General features: G+C 39.1%; 1 protein-coding gene across 7 annotated transcripts; it reads right to left on the bottom strand.

Moving 5' to 3' along the window:
* Window positions 1-306: 306 nt before the first annotated feature.
* Window positions 307-27,948, bottom strand: PTP4A2 (protein tyrosine phosphatase 4A2). Of its 7 annotated transcripts, none has more exons than XM_019938246.3 (6): window positions 27,343-27,702; window positions 11,226-11,921; window positions 9,047-9,139; window positions 5,457-5,587; window positions 4,097-4,171; window positions 307-2,858 (listed from the first exon to the last, which is right to left on the bottom strand). In XM_019938246.3, exons 2-6 carry the CDS (start codon window positions 11,319-11,321, stop codon window positions 2,750-2,752), a joined length of 504 nt encoding a protein of 167 aa, XP_019793805.2. In that variant the 5' UTR covers window positions 11,322-11,921; window positions 27,343-27,702; the 3' UTR covers window positions 307-2,749. The 7 variants fall into 7 exon arrangements, 2 of the variants coding, with proteins under 2 accessions (XP_019793805.2, XP_019793806.2); XM_019938247.3 differs by lacking the exon at window positions 27,343-27,702 and adding an exon at window positions 19,019-19,134; XR_012326277.1 differs by lacking the exons at window positions 307-2,858; window positions 4,097-4,171; window positions 5,457-5,587; window positions 9,047-9,139 and adding exons at window positions 19,019-19,166; window positions 21,212-21,239 and having other exon boundaries at window positions 11,363-11,921; window positions 27,343-27,948.

The following is a 27,948-nucleotide window of genomic DNA, read 5'->3' as shown; positions in this document are numbered from 1 at the left end:
AAAATAAAATAATTTAAAAAAAAAAAACCCTATGGTATAAACACAACCTTTGAAAAGAGACAAGATGCTGAATTCCTGCAGTGTTGTGTCCAAGAACTGAACCAGAAAATGAACCAGATGTATCCCAACTACTGTTAAGTCTGCCCTTACTGAACACCTGGGAGGCATGAAATCTTCGAACTTCCCAACCTCTAATTATTTCACCTCCGAAGTAATTATTAGCGGGATCCAAAACAGGCCTTGAGAATACCAAGTTTTCTAAGGAGACAACTCAACCTGAGGGTGGAGAACAAATGCACAGACAAAGAGCATGTAAAATATGTTTTATTGTTCTTTAAAAGGGCTCAGGGTTTGGTTTTAAATCAGGCTGCACACCTTTCATCAGTCTGACATCTCCCTCACCATGTCAAACTGGCTTCAGCTAGCAATACTTCATTAAATCCAAAAGAAAAAAATGTTTAATTTTGAAGAAAATCCAGTTCTGAGAACAATTAACATTAGTCTGTAATTTAAAACAAAATGAGGGCTAATGTTTCATGTTGTTTTATATACCCTTCTCCTCATACAGAACCAGGAATGTAATTTTCCCAACTCAGGCAGGCACTGTTACTGGTGGATACTGCTCTCTCTCTCGCTCTCTCGCGCGCGCGCTCTCTCTCTCTCTCTCTCTCTCTCTCACACACACACACACTCTCTCACACGCTCACTCTCCCTTTCTCTCTCTCTCCCCCTCCCTCCTTCCCTCCCTCCAAACAACAAAACTCAGAGCATGTCAAAGGAAAAAGGTTTGTTCTGGTATTGATCAAAACCCTTGGAGTCAACTGTCTATCTGAGCTTAGAGGGTATGCTGTTTTGATTTTGAGCCTATGTTAAAGGAATCTACTGTCAGGTTCTGAAATAAAGAATTTTGGATAGTACCATCATTTTTCACTTTAAAATCCTAGAAACAATTTCAAAAAGCATTATTTTGTTTTGTTTTCTGGGATGGGGGAGAAGAGAATCTACAGATTTTTATTTATTTAAAAATCAAAACAACTCGGCATAGGAAATAGGCAGTTCACATAGCCAGCCAACATCTGAGGTATCATCAGTGTGAAACAAGGTCCTGGTCCATTCCTACTGGCCTAGCTGATCCTAACAAAATGGGAAGTTTATGGCTCTGCACAGCAAATTCCAACAGGACAAGATGACCGTAAGACTTTATTCAAATCCTTAGAAGCAGAGCACTATTAATTATGTAATATTCAGCTGGAGAGTACAAGAGCCCCTGATGGTATCCTCCAACTTGCTTTGTCAATGCAGCCTGGTCACAACTGCAAAGGAGCAGCAAAATAGCTTTTCTAGATCAGTACATTGAACCCAGCAAAGAATCTGCAGAAATGATACTACACCACTGCACTAGCCACACAGTCCCTTTGCTACACAATGAGCTGCTCTATGTCTCTCTTCTACCCTATTATGGCCTGTGGACACATACTCACTAGGCATTGTTGGTTTTGAACCAGCAAAAAAATTTTTTTTAATCTCACAAAGAACCTAGTAAGAAAATAACAAGGCAATCAGTGGTTAAACTGAACTGTACATATAGGGGGCAGTTTGGGAAATACCCTTTACAGGCATTTCTCAAGTCTAAAATATTGTGTCTTTGCTGCTACTCCTTTGACTGTTCCTGAAAATTCAGAGTACAAATAAGTCCTAAAATAAAAACTTTACACTAACAGCATTCTCTGACATCATTAGACAGAAAATCAGAGTAATGCTACAGCCCACAATTCTACAAGGTGTAGAAAGTGTGCTAATGCTCTGCCTGGACATATCTTTAGTGACGGCCTGGAGTACTCCCCTTCCGAAAACAACAATCTCTGGGACATCCACTTAGCTTCATTGGTTGGAAAAGAGATGAATTCGACTCTCAGCTAAGTTCTTTGAGAGACTCCTCTTAAAATGCCATTTCCCCACAAATTTATCAAAACAAAAAAGGCTCCTGGCTACTTTGCCTAATATTGAATAGGGTTTTCAAGAAAAGAAACTAACATGAATACCCCATCATCAGTAAAGACTAAAAAACACCTGGATCATATACTATATATGCCACTGCCTTTTTTTGTTTTTTCTTTTTTTTGGTGTTTTTTTGTTTTGTTTTTTTTCCTAAAAGTGCCCAGGTGGGCTTAAGGCTGCCAGACTGCACGCACATCTACAGCAACATGGGCTTCTCCTATTTCACCTACAACTTGTATCAGGGGAAAAAAGAGGGATAGACGAAAGTGAGAAGAAGGGAAAAATACACCGTGCCTCCCCCCCCCCCCAAGAAAGAAAGAAATCCACGAAAGGGAGATCTATGTGCCAAGCATAATGGAAGAGTGTGCTCCCCAAACAGATGGTTCTGCAGAGGCTAATGTTCTGCTGGTTTTCCTTAGAGACCTATTTTGAGAAAGTTTAAAAAGACAGGAGATTTTGAAATAATTCAATCCTGGCAGAAATTCAAACTCCAACACTAGGAGCAAAATCATCCTTCACTAAATTAATCCTTTTTTTTCTTTCTCTTTTTCTTTTCTTAAACATTTTATTCACGTTATAGAGGGATATATTCTTGTTTGTTTGTTTTTTTCCAATCATTAGGAGAGTGGTTGAGGAGTACTGAATCCATCACTACTTTGATGACACAGTTAAGATTCCAGATTCACATTTCCAGGTACCAAGAGTTCCCTCTAAATGCCACGATCAAGTCAGCCTTCGTATACATTTCTTTCTACTGAACGCAGCAATGCCCATTGGTATCTCTGAAGCGTAATCGCATCTTAGGTCGGTATTTCTCCAGGTAAAGCAGCTGTTTGGAATTGAATGCTCCCCTTCTTTTTCTGAAAATACAAGAATGGCACACTTTATCATGTAAAAAAAGAGCTGCCTGATTCACTGAAAAGTGTATTTATGGCCTATGGCCTTTCTAACTCTACACAGCTGAAAACCAGCATATTTCCCATACAACATCACTTCTTAAGTGAAAGGGCTGAATTGAAACATGAACTTTCTGTGTGCCTTCCTAAAAGAAGAAATAGACAAATTTTCTTTGCTAATTCTCATTAGAGTCTATTAATCGTTTAATAAAGATCAGAATGGTTAATCCAGAGACATCTGACTATACTCTTCCCAATTAATATATTCTTCATATTAGAAATGGCAGCAAGTATTTAGGATAAATGAGGAAGTATTTATATGAAGCAGCAGACACAGATGGCATTCCTTGAAACATGTTATCTTCCTAGAGCTACCATACATTTCATGCCCTTTGTCACAAAGTCATTTTTTTATTTCTTTCTTTCTCTTTTCAAGAAAAGGTTAGAAAGGGAAAGGGCAAGACAATAACTGCCAAAGAATTCTGGACAAAAAAAATAGCATGGCCTGTTATTCCAGACTGCTGTCAAGATTCTGTCTGGGCACTACCATCCTGATTCTGTGACTGAACAGGTCACTTAAGAATCCTAGGTGATTAACTGCTCCTCTATAGTTTCTTCCTTTCCTCTTTGTCACAGAGAGTTACATTTGGAAGGCATTTTGGACAGCCATTAAAAGAGGCACCACATCACTGAGACTCAGCTACCTAGCTATTCATTTTAAAGACTCCTAGATGTTCAAGTCATATACTGGACATATTCTACAATGCCCAAATTTACCACCTAAATTAGAAAATCTTTAAATCTGGGAGCCAGTAGTGTTATTGTGAGTCTCTTTATCACTTGCCATTTTTGATATCTTCAAATAATATTTTAAGCCAAAGACAGCAAATTACCCTGTACTATGAATGGGTACTTTTTATAATTTCTTTCTCTTGTATGATTTTGCTTTGTGTGTTTTTTTAAAATTAATTAGTTATTTATTTGGCTGTGCCGGGTCTTAGTTGTGGCACGCAGGATCTTTGCTGAGGCATGCAGGATCTTTAGTTGAGGCACGAGAACTCTTAGTTATGGCAATGTGGGATCTAGTTCCCTGACCAGGGATCAAACCCGGGCCCCCTGCATTGGGAGCTCAGAGTCTTAGCCACTGGACCACCAGGGAAGTCCTGCTTTATGTGTTTCTGAACATAAAACTTCATACTCACTGTCTTATAAACTGAACTGCATCTTCGTACTTCATTCCACATTCAATCAAAGCAAGTGCGACCAGCACAGGTGCCCTGCAGAGATAAACTCATTTGTAAATAACCACAGGTCTTTGGAATTAAAGGATTTTTTAAAACCCAGGATTACTTATTACCAAAATTATGTAAAGCTTGAGCTTTCATTGTTCCTGTACACTAAAATATCTGATATTTTTCTACATAGTAAAAATATCTAAATCATTACAGCTTCTATGGTATTTTCTATTTTTAGTAAAGTACAAAATTCTAAACCTTTATTACAAGATCTTTACTCTTTAAAACATCATCACATTATATCTCAAATTTTCACATCATTTTATGTCACCAAAAATCCACTGATCTTTAACCATTATCATAGTAAATGACCAAATGGATTATCTTGAGTGTCTCAAAATTTTTGTTACAAATCAATTTTAATATCATCTCTTCATCAAGTACTAAAGAGGTGCTAGACTTCCTCAACAAAATCCTTTCCATGAGCTGGGAGAGTGGCAGAGAATTCGTAATTAGGAGTTGCTTTCTATATATATATTAATATAACAAAGGAAATGATGTTTTTAATAAGCCCATTTTAAGGCACTAACTTTGGACTGACTACCTAACTAGGATAGCTATTAGTTTAAAAAACTGCCCCAAATCAGGATAAGGACTAGAGACGTCTGACCCTGAAGAACTGTACAACACTAAACTGCAAAAAAGGAAAATAGCGAACGAAAGGGTTGAGCAGAGGTAACAGCCTGAGTCACCACCACCTTGAGGCAACAGCAGCTTGCATTAATGTTTGGAGTCAAAGTGCACATTATAAATTGACATTTAATCTACTGTTGATGAGTGTTGCAACACCATTCCATGCAGTGCTCAAGGAAAAAGATTTTAAAATCAAAGTCAACTTTCATTCTCCATACATTTCCTTTCAAGAATTTAAGGTTCAACCATCTGCTCTTCATCTATTAACTTCCATTCATCTCAATCTAAAATTAATCATGTACAGATTCTTCAAATCTAAAATTATTTTAACTTTGTTGCCCATTTCAAACACCTAAAACTTTGATTACTGGAAATGGAGAAACTGAATTAAGACTGTATTTTTGGCTCAAAGATAATTACATTAAACCAGTTCCAAAACAACTTATGAACCACCACCCACTAAACCCAGACTCAGACAATGAAACATAAAAAGTTATTCTGAGAAATCATTACACCAGCTTTTGCTCTCGTTTCCTTTCCTTTCAGGCAACTTAATATTTAGCGTAATAAATGCAGTTTCTATCAAAGTGAAATTTTTGATAATGAATTCACAGACAAAAGGGGAAGAACTTACCTTCCCAGTCCTGCAACACAATGCACTGCAACACAGCAACCTGGCTCTTCACGAAATTTGGTTTTTAGTAGGTTTAGCCAATCGTCAACTATCTGATTAGGGGGTGGCGCTCCATCGTCAAAAGGCCAATCCTGGGAGGAAAAGGTCTTTTACATTAAATTGATATTTTCTCCAGAATTAACATCCTAATGCACAACAGCTGCATACACAGGGCAGGCCTAATTGCACTAACTGTTCTACATGTACCGATTTTTTTTTTAATAAATGTATGTATGTATGTATGTATGTATTGCTGCATTGGGTCTTTGTTGCTGCGCGCGGGCTCTCTCTAGGTGCGGCAAGGGGGAGCTACTCTTTGTTGCAGTGCGTGGGCTTCTCGTTGCCGTGGCCTCCCCCGTTGCAGTGCATGGGCTCTAGGCTCACGGGCTTAAGTAGCTGTGGTGCGCAGGCTCAGTAGTTGTGGCACACGGGCTTAGTTGCTCCACGGCATGTGGGATCTTCCCAGACCAGGGCTCGAATCTGTGTCCCCTGCACTGGCAGGCAGATTCTCAACCACTGTACCACCAGGGAAGCCCCATGTACCTATACTTAACCACACAATTCTGATCACTTCTGAAAAATGATCCAAGATCAAAATTCAAGTGTGCCAACTTAGCCTTCTCAATGAAGCATACATAACCAGCAACATAAGCATCAAACTTTTTCTTTGGAAATATGTCTTATCACAAGAGTGATAAGAGGTTAGCATTCTTCAAATATTTTATCTGAATAGAACAGTAATTAGACATAATAGAGAAAACTAAAATTAAAACCAAGACAAAGTAAGAGAGGACACACCACCTGTCAATAAGATTTAGAAGTCCATTTTGGCAAAGTATACCAACTGGTATCTCATTGGTCTCTACGAATATAAATATTTTTGAGGATTATCCCCAAATAGCTCTAAGTTATGATGTCTTTTCTTTAAAGACTCTGATAAGTAATTTCCAACAGATCATAATAGAAACATACTACTATCTTTGTGCTTACATATGTATTTTTTTTAAAGTCAAGCAGCAAATATTTTTAAAGCTCAGCCTAAATTATACACACCCCATTTTACAAGTATAGTGCCACATGATATGATCCTGAGGAAATGAAAACCATTTTCTCAAGTATTCCCTTCTCTTTTTATATTCATTGATTTGGGTTGTTTTTCAATTAAGACCAACCCCATGTGCATTCACAATACAGGCAGGGATTTATCTTCCTTGTTACCTCGCACAAGGTCCTGAGAAACCAACACAAGTCATTTTGAAGAAAGGGGGGAAGGGACATTCACATATTGCATCATACCCTCTGTCCCATCTAACTTCAAGGACAGAAATGCAAAGACACTGGGAATTTTTTTTTTTTAACAATACTATTCTAATGAGACTGGATAAGGACACTTTAAAATATTAGAGAAGGAAAAAGGGAAAAGTGACAGAGCACTAAATTGATTGTGCACTCATTACTGGCACCACTAGAACACTTCATGGAGCCCATTAGCCATGACAGCACATTATGTTTGTCAACTACGCCCCATAATTAAAGGGCTGTCAATGTTATCGTTATAAATGTCACTACAAAGTTTAACTGTAAATAGCAGTAAAACTAGTAAGTACCTTAGTCAAGAGCTTACTTCCTCTAAGACTCCCTAAAATGCATCTAGTTAAGAAACAATAATATGAAACATGCTTTACTTACTCATACAAGCAGTTTCTATCCAAAAAAATCACTAAAGCAGTAATTTAGAAGCATCTGAACTTCAAACTGACATGGCTGAAACCACCATTAGTCTTTTCCAATGTGCTTCTGATTTACAAGAACATTGGTCAAAGGGTTGAAAGGTCTCACTTTGGGAATATCCTCTTATAAGGTGTTCCAAACCCTCTTCACCTAGCAAAAGTAAATTAGCAATCCAACTTAAACTAAAATTTCTGCCTAGGCATTAGGGAGAAGGGAGGGATGAATAGGTGGAGCACAGAAGATTTCTAGGGTCATGAAACGATTCTGTATGATACTATAGTGCTGGATACATGTCATTATGTATTAGTCAAAACCCCTAGAACATACAAGAGCAAACTCTAATGTAAATTATAGACTTTGGGTGATGATGATGTATCAGTGTAGGTTCATCAGTTGTAACAAGTGTACCACTCTGGCGGGGGATGTTGATTATGGGGGAAGCTATGCATGGGTAGGATCAGGGCATATATGGGAAATCTCTGTACCTTCTGTTCAGTTGTGCTGTGAACCTAAAATTGCTCTAAAAAATAAAGTTTATTTAAAAAATTTAAAAAAAAATTCTGCCTAGGAAAAAAAAGAAATTCCAAGCTTAATTCTAAATATCCTTGGTTTTTTTCCAGCTTTAGTTAGACCTTTAATTTTATCTGATCACAGCTCTTTAAAACAAAACAAAAGCCTAGATTTAAAGGCCTGGAATAAATCCCAGATCTACCACTATCTTCTACAAACTACTTCAAGTTCTTTAGTTCATTTCTATTTCATAAAGGTGTTTACCAACATTACTGATTCAAACAGACTACGGTCAATCTGCAGTTCATTTTCTCACCCTGCCAACTGTCAAGACAAACTGATTTCTCATCTACTCTCTAAAGAACATACAATACAGGAAAAGGAACTTGTATTTGGTTTAATTTCAGAACTTAAAATTCTGTTTTTATTTTTTTAAACACAGGGCTACATTTTATACACGTTTATACTTATCCCCAGCGATTTCCAGCCAGGGGATCTTAAAGTCATTTAGAAATAGGAATGCAAGCAAAGTATTATTACCATGCCATACTATTAAAATACATTTTAAAAAACATAATGTTTGGCTATTTGATTTTTGTGTTTTCACCAATGTGGAAGTGAGGAAACTTTATGTATCAGATGTGAGACAACTGCCTTACCAACAGGACATTTATTTTCTTTGCATCAACTGCCTTCTCAACTACCAACCAATGCAGTAAAGACTACAGAACTAACTCTCAATAAAAAATAGGCACATAGGGGCTTCCCTGGTGGCGCAGTGGTTGACAGTCCGCCTGCCAATGCAGGCGACACGGGTTCGTGCCCCAGTCCAGGAAGATCCCACATGCCGTGGAGCGGCTGGGCCCGTGAGCCATGGCTGCTGAGCCTGCGCGTCCGGAGCCTGTGCTCCGCAATGGGAGAGGCCACAACAGTGAGAGGCCCACGTACCACAAAAAAAAAAAAAAAAAGAATGTCTGATGGAAACTACTTTCAGTTAGATTCAAACCAGTAGCCTTGAAACAAAAGCTAAATGTCACAGTAATTTCCTAGAGAAAAAAAATGAAATTTCCATTTTCTTGAAATAAGTGTGCACTAAATTTTGCCTTTTTTGTTGAAAATACTCTGCATCTGTGGACTTCAAGGGCATAAATGAACAAAACTGCCAATCCAAAGGAATTTTAACAGATTGCTATGATTACTGTATCTCCTGTAAGTTTAAAAAGCAAACTATGAGTGCCAAGTTTTAAAAATATCTATGTTTGAAAGGTACAAGTTGTTTGTAGTGAAAAATTAAAACACTACACACTCACTAGAACGTGGATTCCTTCTTTTTCAACTGGTGCTTTATCATATGTAGCATCACAAACTCGAACCAAAGTTGTCACTCCATACTTCTTAAGTTCCTTTAAAGAAAAACAAATATAAGGAAACTTGTTTTTAGAATCTGCAATGAAAGCTTTAAAAATATACTCTTATAAACTGAAACGAGACCTCATTCTCAGACAAAGATCAAAATCATTCTCGTTGTAACAACATATACAATAGACATTCTTGCATTCAAAGTGGAAGCATCAATAAGGCCCACCTTTGTAAGGGGCAATTTGGTAGCATTAATGCAAAAACTTTAAAAACACACACACACTTTGACCTAGAAATTCTACTTCTGGGAATTTATACTAAAGAAATAATTAAAGATATACACAAAGATTTAGGTACCAGCATGTTTAGCACAGGTTGTTTGGGATGGTATAAAGACAGAAACATTAATGGTCCAAAAACAGGTGAATGGTTAAAAAAGTATAGCACATCCATACAGAATACTATGACAGCTATAAAAATAATACTAAGGAGGTTGGGGGAAATTTTTCTAAAATACACAGTGTGATCCTATCTATATGTATATTTATAAATATATACATAAATACAGAAAAAACATCTAGACACCAGGTATTAACAGTATTTTTAAATTGTCTTTTGCTTATCTGTAACTTCTCATTTTTATGTACTAAGTACATATTGCTTTTTATAATTTAAAGAAACAAAAGCAATTTTGAAATTAAGATTAAATAGTGGTATTATATTACAAAGTCAAGTAACACACAATTACAGCCAGAAGTCTTGCTCCTTTAGAAGTTTTCCTACAGTAATGCCTAATCCAGTCACTAACTAACTTCAAGAGGCCACCGACATCTTTTTATAGCTGCAGGAGTCTATGACCAAGGAATCCACAGGCTGAAAATAGTATCATGTAATTCAGCCAGGCTTAAAGGTGACTGAACAACCTGAGGGCATACCGGCCTGGAATTAACTTGTACACTGTGTACACAAAGTTAAGAAGCTCAGAGAATTAAAAATATAAATAAGCAGAACAGTGATATCCTACAAGAAGTGTCCATCATCTGGTTATCTAAAGAGAAAGTTATTTTAATTGCTAAAGGACTTTATTATTCACAGAAACGCCTTCTCATAAAACAGACTCAGGAGAGTTGCTAATGTTATATAATGAGTCAGAAATTTTTAAAAATTTCAAAATACAAATAAAATCCCATTAAAGTGAACTCCACAGTAGCTGTTCATTGAAAGTTTCCAGTAGAAATTTTTTATGGTAAATATTTGTGACCTTCAGCAAGTCAAAACCTCTTCTGAACTCAGTTTTGCCATTTGTAAAGTGAGAGAGGTAGATTTAGAATCCCTAGGAGTTCATCTAGCTCTCTAAGTCTACTCCACAAATACATCAACAGAAATCATTGAGACTGAACAATCTGAGAATGATTAAAAAGCTTACATTCAAATGCCCGTTGAATAAAGTACAAAATGTTTCTCTACTACTACCAATAGAAAAAATGCAGGATCTGACATAAAAATGCTACCTATAATACCTTTCCTTCCCCTAAATTTCTGGACCCTTGAATAATGTGGTTCCTACTGCTAAGTAGTTCTAGGGGAGGTTTTCATCAAAAGTGGTTAGGGCATTTTAGGAAGAAATGGGTTTTAGTGTCAGAGATAGTTCTACCACATACTGTGTGCCTTCAGGCAAATTACTAAACCACTCTGAACCTCAGTTTCCTCATCTGTAAGGGAAATAATGGTACCTATACCTCATAGGGTTATTGTGAGGAGTAAATGATATAATGCATAAAACTGCTTATTGTAATGCTGGGTACGTACTAAGTATTCAATAAATGTTAATTAGCTTTATTATTGAAACTGTAACAAAAGAACTGCTAATAATGTTCAAAGGAAAAAACACAGTACTAGACAATCTCTAAGATCTCCTCAAATTCCATAAATGTTCTTTTAAAAATCTGTTTTAACTAATTCAACTCAATTCAAACAAAGACTGGTAAGATCCACAGGATCAGTATCATCCATACTCCAATCACAGAAATAAATGGCTTTGTGGTATAAGATTTCTTTAGAGTGGTGTTAATTTTTAACAGGATTTTACCTATAAATCAATCCAAAACGTAGACCATGCTACAATCTTACCTCTGTGAACTTGTTGAGGGTAGCGTTGGTAGGGTTGTGGGTTATCAGAAAACGCATGTTCTCATAGGAGATCTCCACAGGGGCTGGACGGTTCATTATGGCAAATAAAAAGTGTGAGCGTGCGTGTGTGAGTGTGATGGGGAAAATGAAAAAAAAAATCAATAAATCTTGAAATGTTTCACAGCAGAAAACATTAAAAAGACCACTAAAATGCCTATTATCGATCAGTGTTTTCTCTATTCAACTTGTTTATTCTTTAAGAAGCTTCTCCCTTCAAGATAAGCAGAAGTATTTAGAATCCACTTGAATCCAAATTCAATTTGGGCCTCAATGTCTGCTGATGGATACCTTCGGACTCCAAAAAAATCCAACTACATACGAAACTTAAGCAGCCTTTACTACATTTAGGCACTAGTGAGACAAGTTAAAAGAGTAGGTCGCTTTTCACTTTTGTTTACTTGATGCTTAATTTTACTGGAGTCATTAAAAGATATATGCTTGCAATAAAAAAAAAAAAAAAAAGCCAACTATTTCTGAGGCCAGTCTCGGTGTCCAGAGTCTTCAAGGCAATGTTAATTATGGCACATAGAACCTCCAAGCTCACTTGTCAGCGGAAACGCTGTGCTGAGCCTGGCAGAAGTCTGCCCTCACGCTCAGAATCGCCATAAATGTGCAACGTATATTCCAACGAAAAACCTGGAGGAGACAATCATAAAGAAAATGAACTGGAGGTTGACAGCAAACACAATGCCCAAAAGTCAAGAATACATTCTTTATGAGCCCAAAGACATCTGAAATGGCGCCACTTCTAAACTACTGCCATCTACCAAGAATAGGACAGAAGTACATACCAAGAGTATTAAAAGTCAGAGATTTAAGTTAAGTATGTCTTGGGACTTCCCTGGCTATCCAGTGGTTAAGACTCCGAGCTCTCAATGCAGGGGGCCTGGGTTCCATCCCTGGTCAGGGAACTAGATCCCACAAGCATGCTGCAACTAAGAGTGTGCATGCCACGACTAAGGAGCCCTCAAGCCACAGCTAAGGAGCCTGCCTGCCGCAACGAAGGAGCCCATGTGCCACAACAAAGGAGACTGCCTGCCACAACTAAGACCCAGCGCAACCCAATAAATAAATAAAATAAAATAAATACTAAAAAAAATAAATAAAAGACACCGTGCTCCCACTGCCGGGGGGGCAGGTTTGATCCCTGGTAAGGAAATTAAGATCCCACATGCCGCATGGTGCAGCCAAAAAAAAAAGTTAAATATGTCTTCCTTTTTTCAAAACGAGGCTCAATAAAGTTCTATACTAATAAGATTATTTCTAACTCGTCATTTTAAAATGAATTTTTAAAATCATTTTAAATCATTTTTAAATGATTAAAAGATACTTAAAACTTCACTCCATGGACTCTTTTATAAAGTTCACATCAAATGATCTCCTTATTTGTCTGCTTTGATGTTAACTATCTTTGGTTAAAATTATATCTGTAAATGAAGGCTATTTACCAAAATTCCACTTTGAGGATTTAATTCTTTCAATCCAAAATATATGCATTGGCCCCATTTATGATATCAGTTCATAAAGTTCATATGATACCAGTTATCTTCTTTTCCTCACAACTCTAAGTAGTTTTTAACTACCTATGATGAATGAGGAAAGAGGATCAGAAAAGTGACTTGTCTAAGGTGAATGAATTAGCTAGGCCCAAATTCAGACTCTTCTGAAAAGTCCTGTATTTTTTCCCAAGGTACCACAATTCCAGCTGACTCAGCTAATATATAAATCCCATTCTCTCATTTCTAGTCCAATTTATCTTTTTATTATTTCTCACATCACTACCTCAAGAGTACAAAAGCATCCAAAGGTTAATGATTCACACAGCAGTCTCCTGCGCAAATATTATTCCTACCAAAACAAGGCAAGAAGAGAAGTGGCAGAATTTTTGAAACACAGTAATCTGTATAGCTGGCTCAGTCAGAGTGTCAACATAATCATAAGTTCCTCTGGAAATAGGGACGAGGTCTAAGTTCTTCTACTTGCCTCTTCCCTAAGCCACCAATAAATGCTTATTTAGAACTCTAAAAAAGATGACTGTAACCAGACAAATGAAAGATAATGACTGCAGAGGCACCTGCAGGAAGAAACTGCAAGAGGTAAGAACAAACCTAAGCCTCAAACTTTCAAGCCTAATCTTCTATCTTCAAGTCTTCTTTTTATGATATTCTTAATGGCATTTTATTTTGTAAATTATATACTTCTGATTATATTACCATAGACACAAGCTCAAAACTAAAACATTCCTAAAATATGAGAGACACAAGAAATTCAAAATGGCATTGTAAGAACTTCAATACCTCAGCATAATGAGTTATCCACTACAGTAAACACACAAAACTTCTACATTCAAACTAACAAAAACATAATACACACCATCACCCTTCCTAACTCATAATCTAACTCATAATTCTAACTGTAACCCTAAAACGCAGCCACTTTAGATCACACATTTCACAGAGTACTCCTTGTACAGTCAAGGAATTTTAAAGCTGGCAGAAACTTAAGAGATCAAATACACTGACCTTTAAAAAAAAAAGTTGCTGTTTGGGATCCAGAGAGATTACAAAAACTTAAGACCACACTGCTAATTAGCAGCAGATCAAGGACAAGAACCCAGGTCTTATTTTCCCTCCAATTTTGACTAATGGAGGTATCCACATATTTTTCAAGTCATAATCTTATTCATGACAGTGTAACTTTTCTTCAAATATTTGGTTGGATGTTCATTTGCAACTCTGTGACCTTATAATAAGGGGAGAAAAGACTATTAAAATAACTACTCAAAGAACAATGGTTTGCGTGCAATGCAGAGCAAAACACAAGGAAATTCTAACCTGTTTGAATCCCTTCGGTTTAATGCTGTTATGGCAGCTAATATGTGTGTCAGCTGAGAAAGGCACTGAAAGACCAGCATTGTAGTGACAGCCAGGCTTAAAAGGTTACAGCTCTAGCATTAAGTTTTCTACCCAGTCATCAGTGTTTGTCTTCTCAGAAAACAGAACAACCTTTATCCCATCTTATTCCTCCAAGCTCAGTTTGGAAGGACCACTACCAGGGAGAAGGATAACTTATTATTAAATTTTCAATTCCTTTTTTTTTTTTGGCTGCACAGCTTACAGTATCTTAGTTCCCTGACCACGGATCGAACACAGACCCCGGCAGTGAAAGCACAGAGTCCTAACCACTGGACCACCAGGAAATTCCCAGATTTTCAATTCTTAATACCATACTGAGATCTCCAGCAAAGGAATTTCTGCCAAATGAAACACTATGTTCTATCAGTGTTAACAGATGCATGATAAAAGCAAGCTTCTGTTCCTTCCCCCTCCCCCAGGAGTTCAACTACACATTAACAGTTAAATGTTCTTGCACCTGTCAATTCAGATAAACTGTTAGTTTCTGTGACACCCATAAGAATGCAAAGCAAACAGTCTGTATAAAAAAATCATAAACAACCTACCACAGCTGGAAAGTACTCAACAGTTACAGAGCCATACATTTTAGCATAAACTCAGCACCTGTATACCTTACTGGAAAACTTTTTTCTGAAGTTTTCTCTCTGGCATTGATTCTGCTCTACCTACTCAAGTAAAAATTGATTTTTACTTTAATTTACCAGATGATGGAAGAGGCTGGTACTTGACACATAACAGTGATCAAATTCAAATACGCATCAAATATTCTCTCCACCCTTTATCTTTTATAGAATCTAACTTTTAAAATGTTGAATTGGGGAATTTCCATTTCCTAGGCAACATTTCCATTTTTAACAAAAGAATATGACTTCACTGAAGAATTAGAAAACGATGGTCGGTGACAGAGAAATCCTTTTAACTTAAAGAGGGAAGAGGAAAAGATAAAGAAGAATAAAGAAAGGGGGCTGGAAGAACAAGCAAGCAGAGGTCTACCAAGCTAAGACAGTGCACTGCCAGTAAGACTAAGTCAATAACACAACAGAGACTACTTAAAACTCTGAAGAGGGGTATGTTACAAGTTTAAATATCCACTGTCAATGCTCAACTGCTAACATCTACCTAGATGAGAACCAAAAGCCAAAATGCATGTAATAATACAATACCCATCACTTAATCATGGCACAATGTTAAAACGGAAAACCATGGAGAGGTTAAAAAGAATAAAACACCTATATAAACTGATACGGGAAAATGGCTAAGAGATACTAATAAGTGAAAAAAGCAAGGTACATGATAATATAAACAGTATATTTAGAAATATTTGTGAGTACTTAGTATGTTTTCACTCAGGCCAGGAGCATGATTTACAATATATACCTTCTAAACAGTTACTGTTTTTTTCCCATGTACACTTATTACCTTAATTTCTTTAATTTTTTTTAATCTTTTTTTTTTTTTTTTTTTTTGCTGCACCATGTGGCATGCAGGATCTTAGTTCCCCGACCAGGGTTCGAACCCACACCCCCGGCATTGGAAATGCAGAGTCTTAACCACTGGACAGCCAGAGAAGTCCCCTTAATTTTTAATTCTAGGGTGATAAAGAACCTACAATGATTTACAATTTAATTACATCCTTAACAGTGCTATAACCACTGGATTACAAAGAGCCTCAAAAGGGCTAGTCCTTCTGTCCCTGGCAAGCCTGTACCTACACATTTCCAGAAAGACAGCTTTCTTCTTTGTTAAAGATACTAAATTATGGAGTAAAATTCAGATCCTGCTTTGGCAACTGTAATTCTAAGTTCAAATATAAATATAGAGAATTCAAGGGCATGAACGAACTTTACAAAATCAGCCCCATTTAATGTAACCCACACTTACTGGGCATCCTTTTAAAAATCCTGTCAAGCCACTCACAACAAGCTTTCCACTGAAATCACTTCTATTTACAAATTAAAGTGATGATGCAAAAACCCTCTAATTTGATAGGTTATGCCAGTATTCACCAAATTAAAAACAGTACATTATAAGTAAATGTACAAAAGAACTCTAGATCTTAGAAAATAAAATCTAAAAGCAAAGGTCTGAGGAACAAGTAAGTATACATTTACTGTTTACTTTTCTTGCCAGAAATTCTACAGGAAGTCATGCAAATTTGAGTCAGCGTGGTTTCTACAAGCAGACAACATGAAAGCATAATATGGTATACAAGACTAACACCTTGCAACAATTTTTTCCTAAGACAAATTAATTTCACCTCATTGAAGACACCTGCATTTCCCTTAAGTATGAATAATCTGTCAACAGTAAAGAATTCATTCTCATGAAGGACTAGACACTGCAATTTGGCCAGTTAAGAATGTATAAATGCAAATATTTATTGGATACATAATATATACCATATATTCTTATATGGGCAGCAAGAGCAGTAAACAAACAAAAATTCCTGTCAGGATGGATCTTATATTTTAGCAGGAAGAAAAAGACAAATAAAACATGCAACTGCTATGGAGAAAAATGCAAAGCAGGGGAATCTGCAGTGTCAGAAGGGAGAGGGGATTCCACTTTTAAATAAGGCTAGCAGGAAACGCCTCAATGAAAAAAGTGACCTTTTATCCTAGTCCTGGGGTTTTGAGCCAAATAGATATTTGAGGAAGCATTCTAGGCAGAGGGATTAGCTCTTGCAAAGGTTATGAGGTGGGGCCATGCTTGGAGTGTTCTAGGAACAGCAAGGGGGCCAGTGCTACTGGAGCAGATAAGGCAAGGGAATGAATAGGGTCAGAGAAATAAAAAGAGAGGCTTACAGGCCAACAGAAGTATTTGGCTTTTACTCAGAGAAAAATAAGAGGTTTCAAGCAAGAGTGACAACCAATGTTTAAAAGGATCACTCTAGATGCTATATGGAGACAGATTATGAGTAGTAAGGGTGGAAGCAGGGAAATCCGGTAGGAACTTGATGCTATAATCTAGGAGACAGATAATGGTAGCTTGGGCCAAAGCAGTAGCAGTAGAGAGGATATGAATCAGTTTCAAGATGTACCTTGAGGTGGAACCCAAAAAGATTTGTCCACAGACTGGATATGGGGTCTGTGGGGGAAAAAAACTCAAGGCCCTGAGTAACTGTTAATAACTCACAGAAGGCTGACCGAATATTCACAGACTATTCAGACAACAGACCATAAAATCTTCACAACCATCAAGAAAGAAAAGCAAGGAAATTCCTCTTTAAAGTACTACTGTATCTACTGCATTTTGACCATTTGAGATTAAGACTTGTAAACTAAAGAAAACTCAACATTGCTAATTAAACACTCATCTTCTGGGGCTTCTATGGTGGCACAGTGGTTAAGAGTCCGCCTGCTGGGGCTTCCCTGGTGGCGCAGTGGTTGAGAATCTGCCTGCTAATGCTGGGGACATGGGTTCGAGCCTTGGTCTGGGAAGATCCCACATGCCACGGAGCAACTAGGCCCGTGAGCCACAACTACTGAGCCTGCGCGTCTGGAGCCTGTGCTCCTCAACAACAGAGGCCGCGATAGCCAGAGGCCCGCGCACCGCGATGAAGACTGGCCCCCGCTTGCCACAACTAGAGAAAGCCCTCGCACAGAAACGAAGATCCAACACAGCCAAAAATAAATAAATAAATAAATTTATTTTTTAAAAAAAGAAAAAAAAAAAGAGTCCGCCTGCCAATGCAGGGGACACGGGTTCAAGCCGGGAAGATCCCACATGCCGCGGAGCAACTAAGCCTGTGCACCACAACTGCTGAGCCTGCGCTCTAGAGCCCGTGAGCCACAACTACTGAGCCAATGTGCCACAACTGCTGAAGCCCGCGCGCCTAGAGGCCCTGCTCCACAACGAGAAGCCACCGCAATGAGAAGCCCCCGCACCACAACGAAGAGTAGCCTCCGCTCGCCACAACTAGAGAATATCGACAGGCAGCAACGAAGACCCAAGGCAGCCATAAATAAATAAATAAATAAATTTATTTTTAAAAAAACAAAAAGCCATTCATCTTCTGGGTGAGGGACTGGGCGAAGCAGGTGAAGGGGATTGAAAGGTACAAACTTCCCATTATAAAATAAGTCATAGGGATGTAATATACAGCATAAGGTATATAGTTGATAATATTGTAATAAGTTTTTACGGTGCCAGATGGTTACTAGACTTATAGACATGATCATTTCACAATGTACTTAAATGCCTAATCACTATGTTGTACACCTGAAACTAACATATTGCACCAACTAAATTTCAATTAAAAAAAAAAAACCTCATCTCCTGGTTAACTGATCTTAAATTGGAAATTTTTACTTTCATACCTACTCCCACCTCATCAGAGCCTTGTCGAAATAAGAGCTCTACTCTCTGTACTACTTATCTTTGTTCATCCTCTCTATTGTTGCATTTATCAAACTAAAAGTGAATACACCTGGCTCCTTGAACTTAGACCATTCAAATTAATGTTAGTTCCCGTCCCCTACTGACTACAGTCCCGGGGAATTGATAAGGAAAGAGGTATCATTAAATTCTACAGAAATTATGATCCAAAATATCTGTAAACAAGCTAAAAATAGCAACACACTTCTTACTGCTAAAAAAAGTTTCAGAGTTACTCCCTTGGTTATTCCCACTTTTCTACTTCCTCATTTAAGGAGGGAACTTGAGAATCAAGTTCCAGTACACAAATCAATAATCAGTTCTATAAAAAGAAAGCATGACCTTGATAGTGGGAAAATATCTGAACACTTCAGAACCAGCAGCACATACATGGCCTGCCACTCAGAAAGGAAAGGAAAGCAATTAACCAACAGATCACACCTGCTTCTGAGAACAGTGACAGTTATTTTCTGAAGTCCCGTGGGCTCTGTTCCCACTCAAATGAAAAGGGAGTGGTTTTCAAATTTGTATGTACCCTGGCAATTAGAAGTAGTTGTCATTTTCTGGTAATTCCTACCTCTTCAAATAACTGTAAGACAAAAATTGCATTAAATATTTTCACGCCATACTTCAAAATATTTACTTTTCAATTTTGTACTCCATTGTTCCTCTAAAGATTAGCAACTCTCCAGCTGAAACTCTTTGTCCAAATGTTATTTTTCCTTTCAGAAATAAAATTTAAATGAAGATAACAGCACTATGGCCAATTTTCACTTTTTCTAAAAAATTATTTCAATACCAGTAAAAACATTAAAAATCCTAACACCATTCTAGTATGGAACATTATATTATTGTTTTCAGTGAATCTTTTAAAAATTAAGTTAAATAGCTCTATTAAATTGATTCTATTCATTCATATTTCCATTTCCAAGGAAAGGTATCATCAGGACTACCCTCTCCACGTGCTTTTTGTTTAAAGACTTCAGTTTATGTGCATTTCAAGACTCCCAAGCCTCTTTATTATAAAGTTTAAGCACCTTCTTTTCCTAAAAAACTGTGGTAACCTCCTTCATACTATAGAGAACTATCTCAAATTCAGCTGCATTCCCATAAAATTAAATCCTAATATTTGTTTTCTTCTTTCCCTCCATCCTTCTTTCTTTAATCTCAAAAGGATAAATAATTTTCCTGGAGAACAATTTCAGTCTCAATCATTTTACTTTAGTTTCCAACATCACTATACGTACACTAACTCAAGAACCACTGAATTATTTCATTAATAAGGAAATGTATTTGAGATTCTGAATTTCAATTGTAATAAAGCAAACTCAGTAGTAAAAATCCAAAAGGACACCCGAATTCACCCTGTCAAAACCACTTTGAAATGTTTTCTGAGCTATATCAGGACAGTTAGAATGACTGTAACAGCTGCAAGTTCCCTGAGGTTGCAAAATAGATACTTGGGAAAAGGTTATTTGAATCACCTTTCAAAATAACCTACAGCACAGGAGCAGCATGCAAAGCAAAAACTTCCAAGCTATTGTTAGCATTATTTAAAATGTATGTTTCAGAACTTAGCAGTTTATGGGTCAGCTTAACTCTTTCATTTCCCCATTTTGTCTAACATATTGAGCATATTTAAAGGTCCTGTTCAAGTATCCACCACCAAAAGAGGGGAAGGAAGCTCTCTATGTACAGGATATGGAATAAAAACATTCCAAATTACACCTTGTCAGCATAAATTCTTTTGTTTGAGCCCCAGAAATTTTTCTGCTGTTAGGGCATTTTGGTCCAAGTTTCCCCTAAGTAAGTTACACTTCACTTCCTCTCCTAAACTTGTTTCTTAAAAATCACATTATACTTCACAGCCATCTCTCTGTGCACTGAGCATTAGTACAAGATAAACAGACAAGAACCCAAATAATTCAATTTGGAGAGGCTGGTGGCCTTTTAAAATATGCTGTCTACCCACTAACTGAATTGCCCAGTAATGACTTGATGTTTATTCTCATAAAATACAACATTCAAAAGTCTTTAGAAACCATACAGTGAAAGCAGTTGTTTCACATTACATATGAATGTGAAGTAAAAATGGTGAAATACCGCTATAATTCCATGTCAAGGGGTGATTATTCTTTGGTCACCAGCTTAGTTCAACATGGATTCACTTTCCTTCTCTTCTCACTTAAAGAATGCAAAATTTAGGGGCTTCCCTGGTGGCGCAGTGGTTGAGAATCTGCCTGCCAACGCAGGGGACAAGGGTTCGAGCCCTGGTCTGGAAAGATCCCACATGCCGCGGAGCAACTAGGTCCGTGAGCCACAACTACTGAGCCTGCACGTCTGGAGCCTGTGCTCCGCAACAAGAGATGCCGCCATAGTGAGAGGCCCGCGCACCGCGATGAAGACTGGCCCCCGCTTGCCGCAACCAGAGAAAGCCCTCGCACAGAAACGAAGACCCAACACAGCAATAAATAAATAAATAAGTGGGGGAAAAAAGAATACAAACTTTAATCTTTCATGTCCTCTTCCTCAAAATGCTTACTGAGATGCGGGACAATATACCAGCTCTGAATGATACTAAAACTCAGCCCATCTAATCTTAAAACAAGCATTTGTGGAGCTCTCTTTGCATACCATATAATCACCATCCAGGATCAAGAACCTAAAAGAATCAATATGGGTGAAAAATATTTGATGATGAGCATTAAAATTTCATTATTAATGCTACATACTTTGAAGACACAAAATAAGCATGAGTAGAATGGAGTAGGATTAATTAAGACTTCTGAGGAAAGGTAAAATTTTTATGACAAGACTAATAGAAATAGAGACAGGCCATGGTAGCATGACTCGAGAAAGGAGCTAAGTCTTCGGTTAGATAGCTCTGAGGAGGCCTTGACCATGCTGAGAATTTTAGACCAATTCAAATGCAATAAAAGCTCTTAGGAATTTTAAAAGTAGAGTAGTAGTAACTCTTTGCTCACTGAGAGAAAACAAGTATTGCCATATTGGTGAGCATCTTCTGATCTACTGAGCTGCTCCATAATTACCAGCAAGCTTCACAAAAATAGCCTCTCAGCTGACTAAAACCTACCTGATTGCTGAATTCTTTTTCCTAGTAAATAGATACAAGTTTAACTAAATTCTGCTTGGTGATGACCTCCAAATGAATATCTCATCTCACCTGAAAAACAATTCAGAGTTTAGGCTATGACTTAAATTTGATGTGCTCTTCATCCAGAAAGATCTAAATTATTTGAATAATTTAAACCAATCACCAAAAGGAAACTTGTTTGTAACCACACATGCAGAATGAAGAATGTCACTACAATCTATTGTTTCTCCATCATATCCTTCTCAATTTGCTGACAAATCCTGCTGATGACTCATATCCTTCTGTACTAACCAGTCACTCTGTTCCCTCATGACAGGCTTTTCACCAATAATGGAAAGAAGGAAACACACCAATTTGTTTTGCTATTAAAAATAGTAAATATCAACATATGGATATAAATCCAATCTACAAAGACTGTGGTGGTACAACCTAGTGAATCTCAAAACGAAAAGACTAGAAAAAGGCAGACTTGATTGTGAATTTGAATTCTTGTCAAACAATACATTAGTTAAGAGCCAACATTTTTGACCACTGCGGAAATAAAAATATAAAGTAATTTATCTGATCTGCTAAAGCAAATATATCATGTGCGCATTTTATGCCAAAAGAATTAACATTTTCTGAGAAGAATGAAATTTCAACCCAAAAATACATGAAAGGAATTAAATTCTCTAAAAGGAAAGAGGGTTCTAACGGTCAAAATATTTTTTCAAAACAGGCTCAACTAGCAAAGAAAGGGTCACAGAAAAGCTTAATCTAAAAATTCTCTACAGTTTAAAAAAGAATGTTGTAAAATGTAAATTTATATTTAAATGATGAAATTTAGTTTCTAGATCACTTAAAATGGAGTGGATGCTGTGTTACAGAATCCGCAGGTAAGAAATCAGTGTAGGCAAACAAAAAACATTTGTATTCAAATCACATAAAAACTGTTGGTATAATCTGTCAACCCCTTGTAGCCATTTTTCTGGCAGAGTTTATGCCCTGTAAGTCTATACTGATTGATCGGGGAAAACCACCTCAACATGTGCAGGAGAAAGGTTATTTTCTCATCTGGGTCCTAGTAACTCCACAGGGTAACTGTGGAAAGTGGACAGAGCCTGCAGTACTGTGCAGCTTCTCTCATGGAGGTGTCAGAGTAGTGACAGTTTCTGGTTTAGCCTAGACCCCTACAACTCCATGGAGCAAAAGATTCAGATACAATATCCACTTGAGCTCTACGCCAAGCAATCCTGTAAGGTTTCAAGTCTCAACAGAGTGGCCAGGAAGTCAAAGGAGCTAGAGAATGTGGTTCAGTCAGTACAATGAAGAATAACCAGAGAAAGCTATCAGACACCTCTGTATATATATACTAGTTCTGAAGTTGAAAATGGATAGAAGACTCTTCTAATACTCCAGATTAGCAGATTCAAATCACCATTTCCCAAGTAATTTTAATCGGTGGCATCCACTGTTCATTTAACAAACGCAAGATACAAAATTATTGAAACTGTAACATCAAGGACTCTTGCTTTACAAACTTCGAGAATAATCATCAGTTTCTATCTAACCCAACTAGTATCTTGAAAAAAATCTCAAAGCAGCAACATCCCCCAAAGAGCAAAAAAAGTAACTGAGGTATCCTTTAAAAAAAAAAAAAAAGAAAACTAACTAAAAACTAAATTTCAAGCAAAAAAAAGGCGATTTCTTTAACATCTACTAATTCCTACATAATCCCCTGTAAAATGACTACAGTTAACTGGGGAGGAAAAAAAAAATGGCTAGAGACTTAAGTACTTTAAGCCCCAAAGGGAAAAAATTTTTTTAATCCACTGGCATCTATTTACTGATACTCTTTAACTAGGATTCAGCAACTGATCCCTAAACCAATTTTCTTATCTGTAAAATTGGAAGAATGCCACTTACTCACTCCCAGGGTTATTATGAATTTAAAATGATATGATTCGTGATTTAGCACACAGAAGATTCTTAAGGTGGTAATGTTGAATCCTAAAGCATAATGTTGGACTTCATAAGTACTCCAAGACCTCAAAATCTCTAACTACTACCCTAATTCAATAAACATAACTAAGTCTTCTATGTTAAAACTATGGGTCCTGATTTCCAGTTGCTCAAAATTTGTAAAGATCACCAACTTCTACAAGTAGTATAGCTAATGAGATATCACTTAAAGAAATCAACCTAACTTAGGCTTCCCTCTAACTTGTTTCACTCTTCCAAGAGCAACAGCTAAAAATTTATGTACTGCTCATCTGCATCTTATTTGTAAATGCTTTTTCTAGAGGCTTCACTGATTACCAATCCGACATTCCAACAAAAAAGGAACAGTACAGTCAAACCCTATAAAATAAATCTCCATTCAATTTCAACTTCAGGTCTCAAAACCATAAAGTGTTCAGTAACTACCTCATATAGAAATGTCATCTTTAAAAGACAAAGTGAATAAAAAGTTGCATCTTAAGAAAAATAAATGTTTTTCCTTGTTCACATAAATGTCTTTTCAAGTAAAACATAAATATGGGGCTTTCAGACTTTTTAAGAAACTACGTGCAAAAACATTCAAACATTTACTCTTCCCTAGTGCCACCAAAGTTCAATGATGTTGTAAATGGTTTCTGCCTATAAATTTGGTTCGTTCAAATTAAATATCACTTGCCTGACTCATGGAGGGAGTGGTCTGACTTTTGCTGTTCTGAGTCAGAATATACCAGGTTCAGCAGTTCTAAAAAATTTTTCATTTATATAGGTGGTCTAAAATGCTAGTAGCCTTTTCCAGCTACTAAATATAAGAAACTGTTGCATTAGTAGAAGTCTTAGTGATAATAATACTTTGAGTCTGTAGTTCAATTTATAATTAACAAAGTGCTTTCATATATATTTTCTCACTTGATCTTCAAAATCTCCTGAGGTAAAAATCCCACAAAGCTGAAGAGAAAGACTTTCACAAAGAAGTGACAACTTCTGGTTGACTCTTATCCCCATTAATACACTCTTCTTCTTTCCCCCAAAATAAAAAAAAAAAAACATTTAAAAGGCTGCTGGGTTTCTTTAATCAGACTTTCCTCTCCCAGACATATCCCAGGTGCCTCATAAGACTCTTGTCTCAAAGCACCCTAAGGCCCCAAGAGAGTTCCAAGGCAGAATCTCCACCCACATAAAAGCCTAGCCTAACTTAGGCCCCAAAGAGCCTCAAGTCAGCATCTCCTAAATGATCTCCTTGCCTCCAGCCATTCAGTCTTCTGAATTACCTTCAACATCTCTCATCTGTACAAGCTGCTAGGTCACTGTGTGGATGAGAAACCTCAAAGAGAGACAACCTAGCGAGGGTAGTTGACGGTATAGTGGAAAAATCAAAGACTTTGGAGTCAGACTGACCTGGGTTTTTAATCCAGCTGGGACAAGTTACTTCACCTCTTTGAGTCTCTATATCTTCTCAGCTCATCACTGTAAGTCAATGAGGGCTCATCACTGTATCCCTAACGTCTGGCAAATAGAAACCACTCAACGTGTGCCAAATGAATGCAAATGAGGACACCTACCACCTTTTAATAGTAGCTGTGAGAACTGAATGAGAGTATAAAAACACCTGGTACATAGGAGGAACTTAATACTAATTAATCTGGTCCCCCACCAAACAGTATCAATACTATTTACTGTTTCTGAAAGCAGAGAGCATGCTAGTGATGCAGAAAAGGACACTGTAAGAAAAATATAATTTCTGACTTCTAATTACACACCAATGTTTTTGCTTGTAATTCTATCGCGTCTAGTACCAAAAGGACCACGCTACTCTTTGCTTGTATTGAAAAGACTCCCAACTTCTAAGAGACTTCCCACCATTACAGTATAAAATCCGTATCAAGGTACTCTTCATCAAGAACCTCTACTTTGGGCTTCCCTGGTGGCGCAGTGGTTAAGAATCCGCCTCCCAATGCAGGGACCATAAGTTCGAGCCCTGGTCTAGGAAGATTCCACACGCCTCAGAGCAACTAAGTCCATGCGCCACAACTACTGAGCCTGCGCTCTAGAGACCACGAGCCACAACTACTGAGCCCGCGTGCTGCAACTACTGAAGCCCACGCACCTAGAGCCCATGCTCCACAACAAGAGAAACCACTGCAATGAGAAGCCCACGCACCGCAACAAAGAGTAGCCCACACCCCGCAACTAGAGAAAAGCCCACGTGCAGCAACGAAGAATGCAGCCAAAAATAAATAAATGTATTTAAAAAAATAATGTGTCATTCTGAAGCCTTAATTTCCTTTTGCACCTTGAATAAGGCATAATTTCACTCACTTCCTGTCTGAAACTACTCTGTAATACAGAGGAAGGGAGCCAGTAACCACCATATTTAATCCAGCAATGGCTACAATTTGGTGAATCCATAAAGACAAGCATTTGCTGAATGCCTACAATGATGCTAGAACTGCTAGATACTTTATACATTTCTTGAAAAATTCCAGAAAATAATAAGCTAGCCTATGGTTCTTCTTTATCATCAACATATTACACCATTATTATTATCATTATTACTACTTCTTAAAATCTTGTCTCCAGAAGGGTAGGAAAGAGCTAAAACCTAAAAAACATTTCTTAAATTTACCTAACAATAGAATACCTCTCACCTGAAAAACTAGCAATACTTTACAAGAGTCTGTGCAATACACAAATTTGTTTTAGTTAGCTCTCAGAACCCCAGACTAGGGTGGAATGCCAATCATATGCTTGAAAAATTTGGAAATTCATGTCCATGTCATGAAATAATGGGGGGGGTCACAGAGCCAGAAGATGGTAGTGCCACTGGAACAGACTTCTGTACCCTCTCCTCATACTTGAACCCAAGGACCCAGGGACAAGATGCTCCAGGAAAGAACTCCCTAACCCAGGACACCCGGGTTCACTATGGCCGTAGAGAACAATCAGGGAGAGCCTCCAGGAAGCCGGCTCACAGACTGAACAGTCGCAGGCACACACACCTCCACACTCCCTCATCTGCCGTTCACCTTCTCCCCAACCTCTCTCACTCTGCACTCAGGTTCTCCCCCCCACCACTCTACCTCGGGCACGAGAAACTCTCCCTCCCCCACTTACTCTCCCCATTTACCCCACTCTCCCATGCACACTCCTACTCCCCACACTCACTCGTTCCCACACGCTCCCCCTCACTCTCCCCTACACTCGGCCACACTCGCTCTCCTCCCACCCTCCTGACACTGTCCCCCCTACCGCCCCCCACTCTCACTCCCCCTCACTCTCCTCTACATACACACACACACACACACACACAGACTGCCCCCAACTCCCCCCATCCACACTTTCTCCCCCCATGCTCTCTCTCCCCCCACATGCACACTAGCCCTGTCCCCAACTCACACTCTCGCCCTCACGCACGCACATCGCCCCCCCCACTCAACATTCTTGCACACAACACTAGTCCCTCCCCCTCCCACACGCGCGATCCCCCCACCCTGCTCACCCACCCTCGCTCTCCACGCTTCCCGGCGGCGCTCCCCCCGCCCCCGGCCCCGGCCCGGCCCTCCTTCCGGGGACGTGTCTCGGGCCTGCACTAATGGCTGCGGCGCCTCCCGCCCTCCCCTGCCCCGAGGCCCCGGGAGCCAGAGCGGGGGCCGCCCGGGAGCAGCGCACTCACGCTGGCGAGCTGGGGACTGGGCATTGAAGTCCGGCGGCGGCGGGAGCGAGGAGGCGCCTCTCTCCTCAGTCACCTCGGCGGCGGCGGCGGCGGCGGTAGCGGTGGCGGCGACGGCTCCCCCCCAGCCTCGGCGCGCGACACCCGGCCCGGCCCGGCGGCGGCGGCGCGTGTCCACGAGTCCGTCTTGCTGCTGCTGCTGCGGCCGCCGCTGCGTCTCCGGCTGCCGCCGCTGTCCCCGCTGCCGCCGCTGCCCTGTGGCGTCGCCTCGCGCCGTGCCCGGCCGCCGCTGCCGCTCCAGCCGCTACCGGACGGACGACGGTTACAGCCCGGCCGATCGCGCCGCCGCCACCACCGCTGCGCGCGCAGCCGGAACCAGCTCCCGCCGCCGCCCCTCAGGGGGCGCTGCGGGGCGCGGCGCGCGCGCCCTCCGGCCCGCCCCCCGCGCCCGCTGACTGGCTGGCGGGCCGGCTCGGGGCGGTGGGGCCCGCCCACCTGCCCCGCGGGGCGCTGACCCACTGCCCTCGGCGCCTCCCCCGCTCCTCCTCGTGGTTCGTTCCGCTCAGCACTCCTGGCTGCGGAAGGCGCGTCCATGTGACCGGGGAGGGG

Source organism: Tursiops truncatus, chromosome 1 (genome assembly GCF_011762595.2).
Source record: "Tursiops truncatus isolate mTurTru1 chromosome 1, mTurTru1.mat.Y, whole genome shotgun sequence".
NCBI classification, from domain to species: Eukaryota; Metazoa; Chordata; class Mammalia; order Artiodactyla; family Delphinidae; genus Tursiops; species Tursiops truncatus.
The sequence above is the reverse complement of the archived record's forward strand: the minus strand, read 5'-3'. Positions and strand labels throughout refer to the sequence as shown.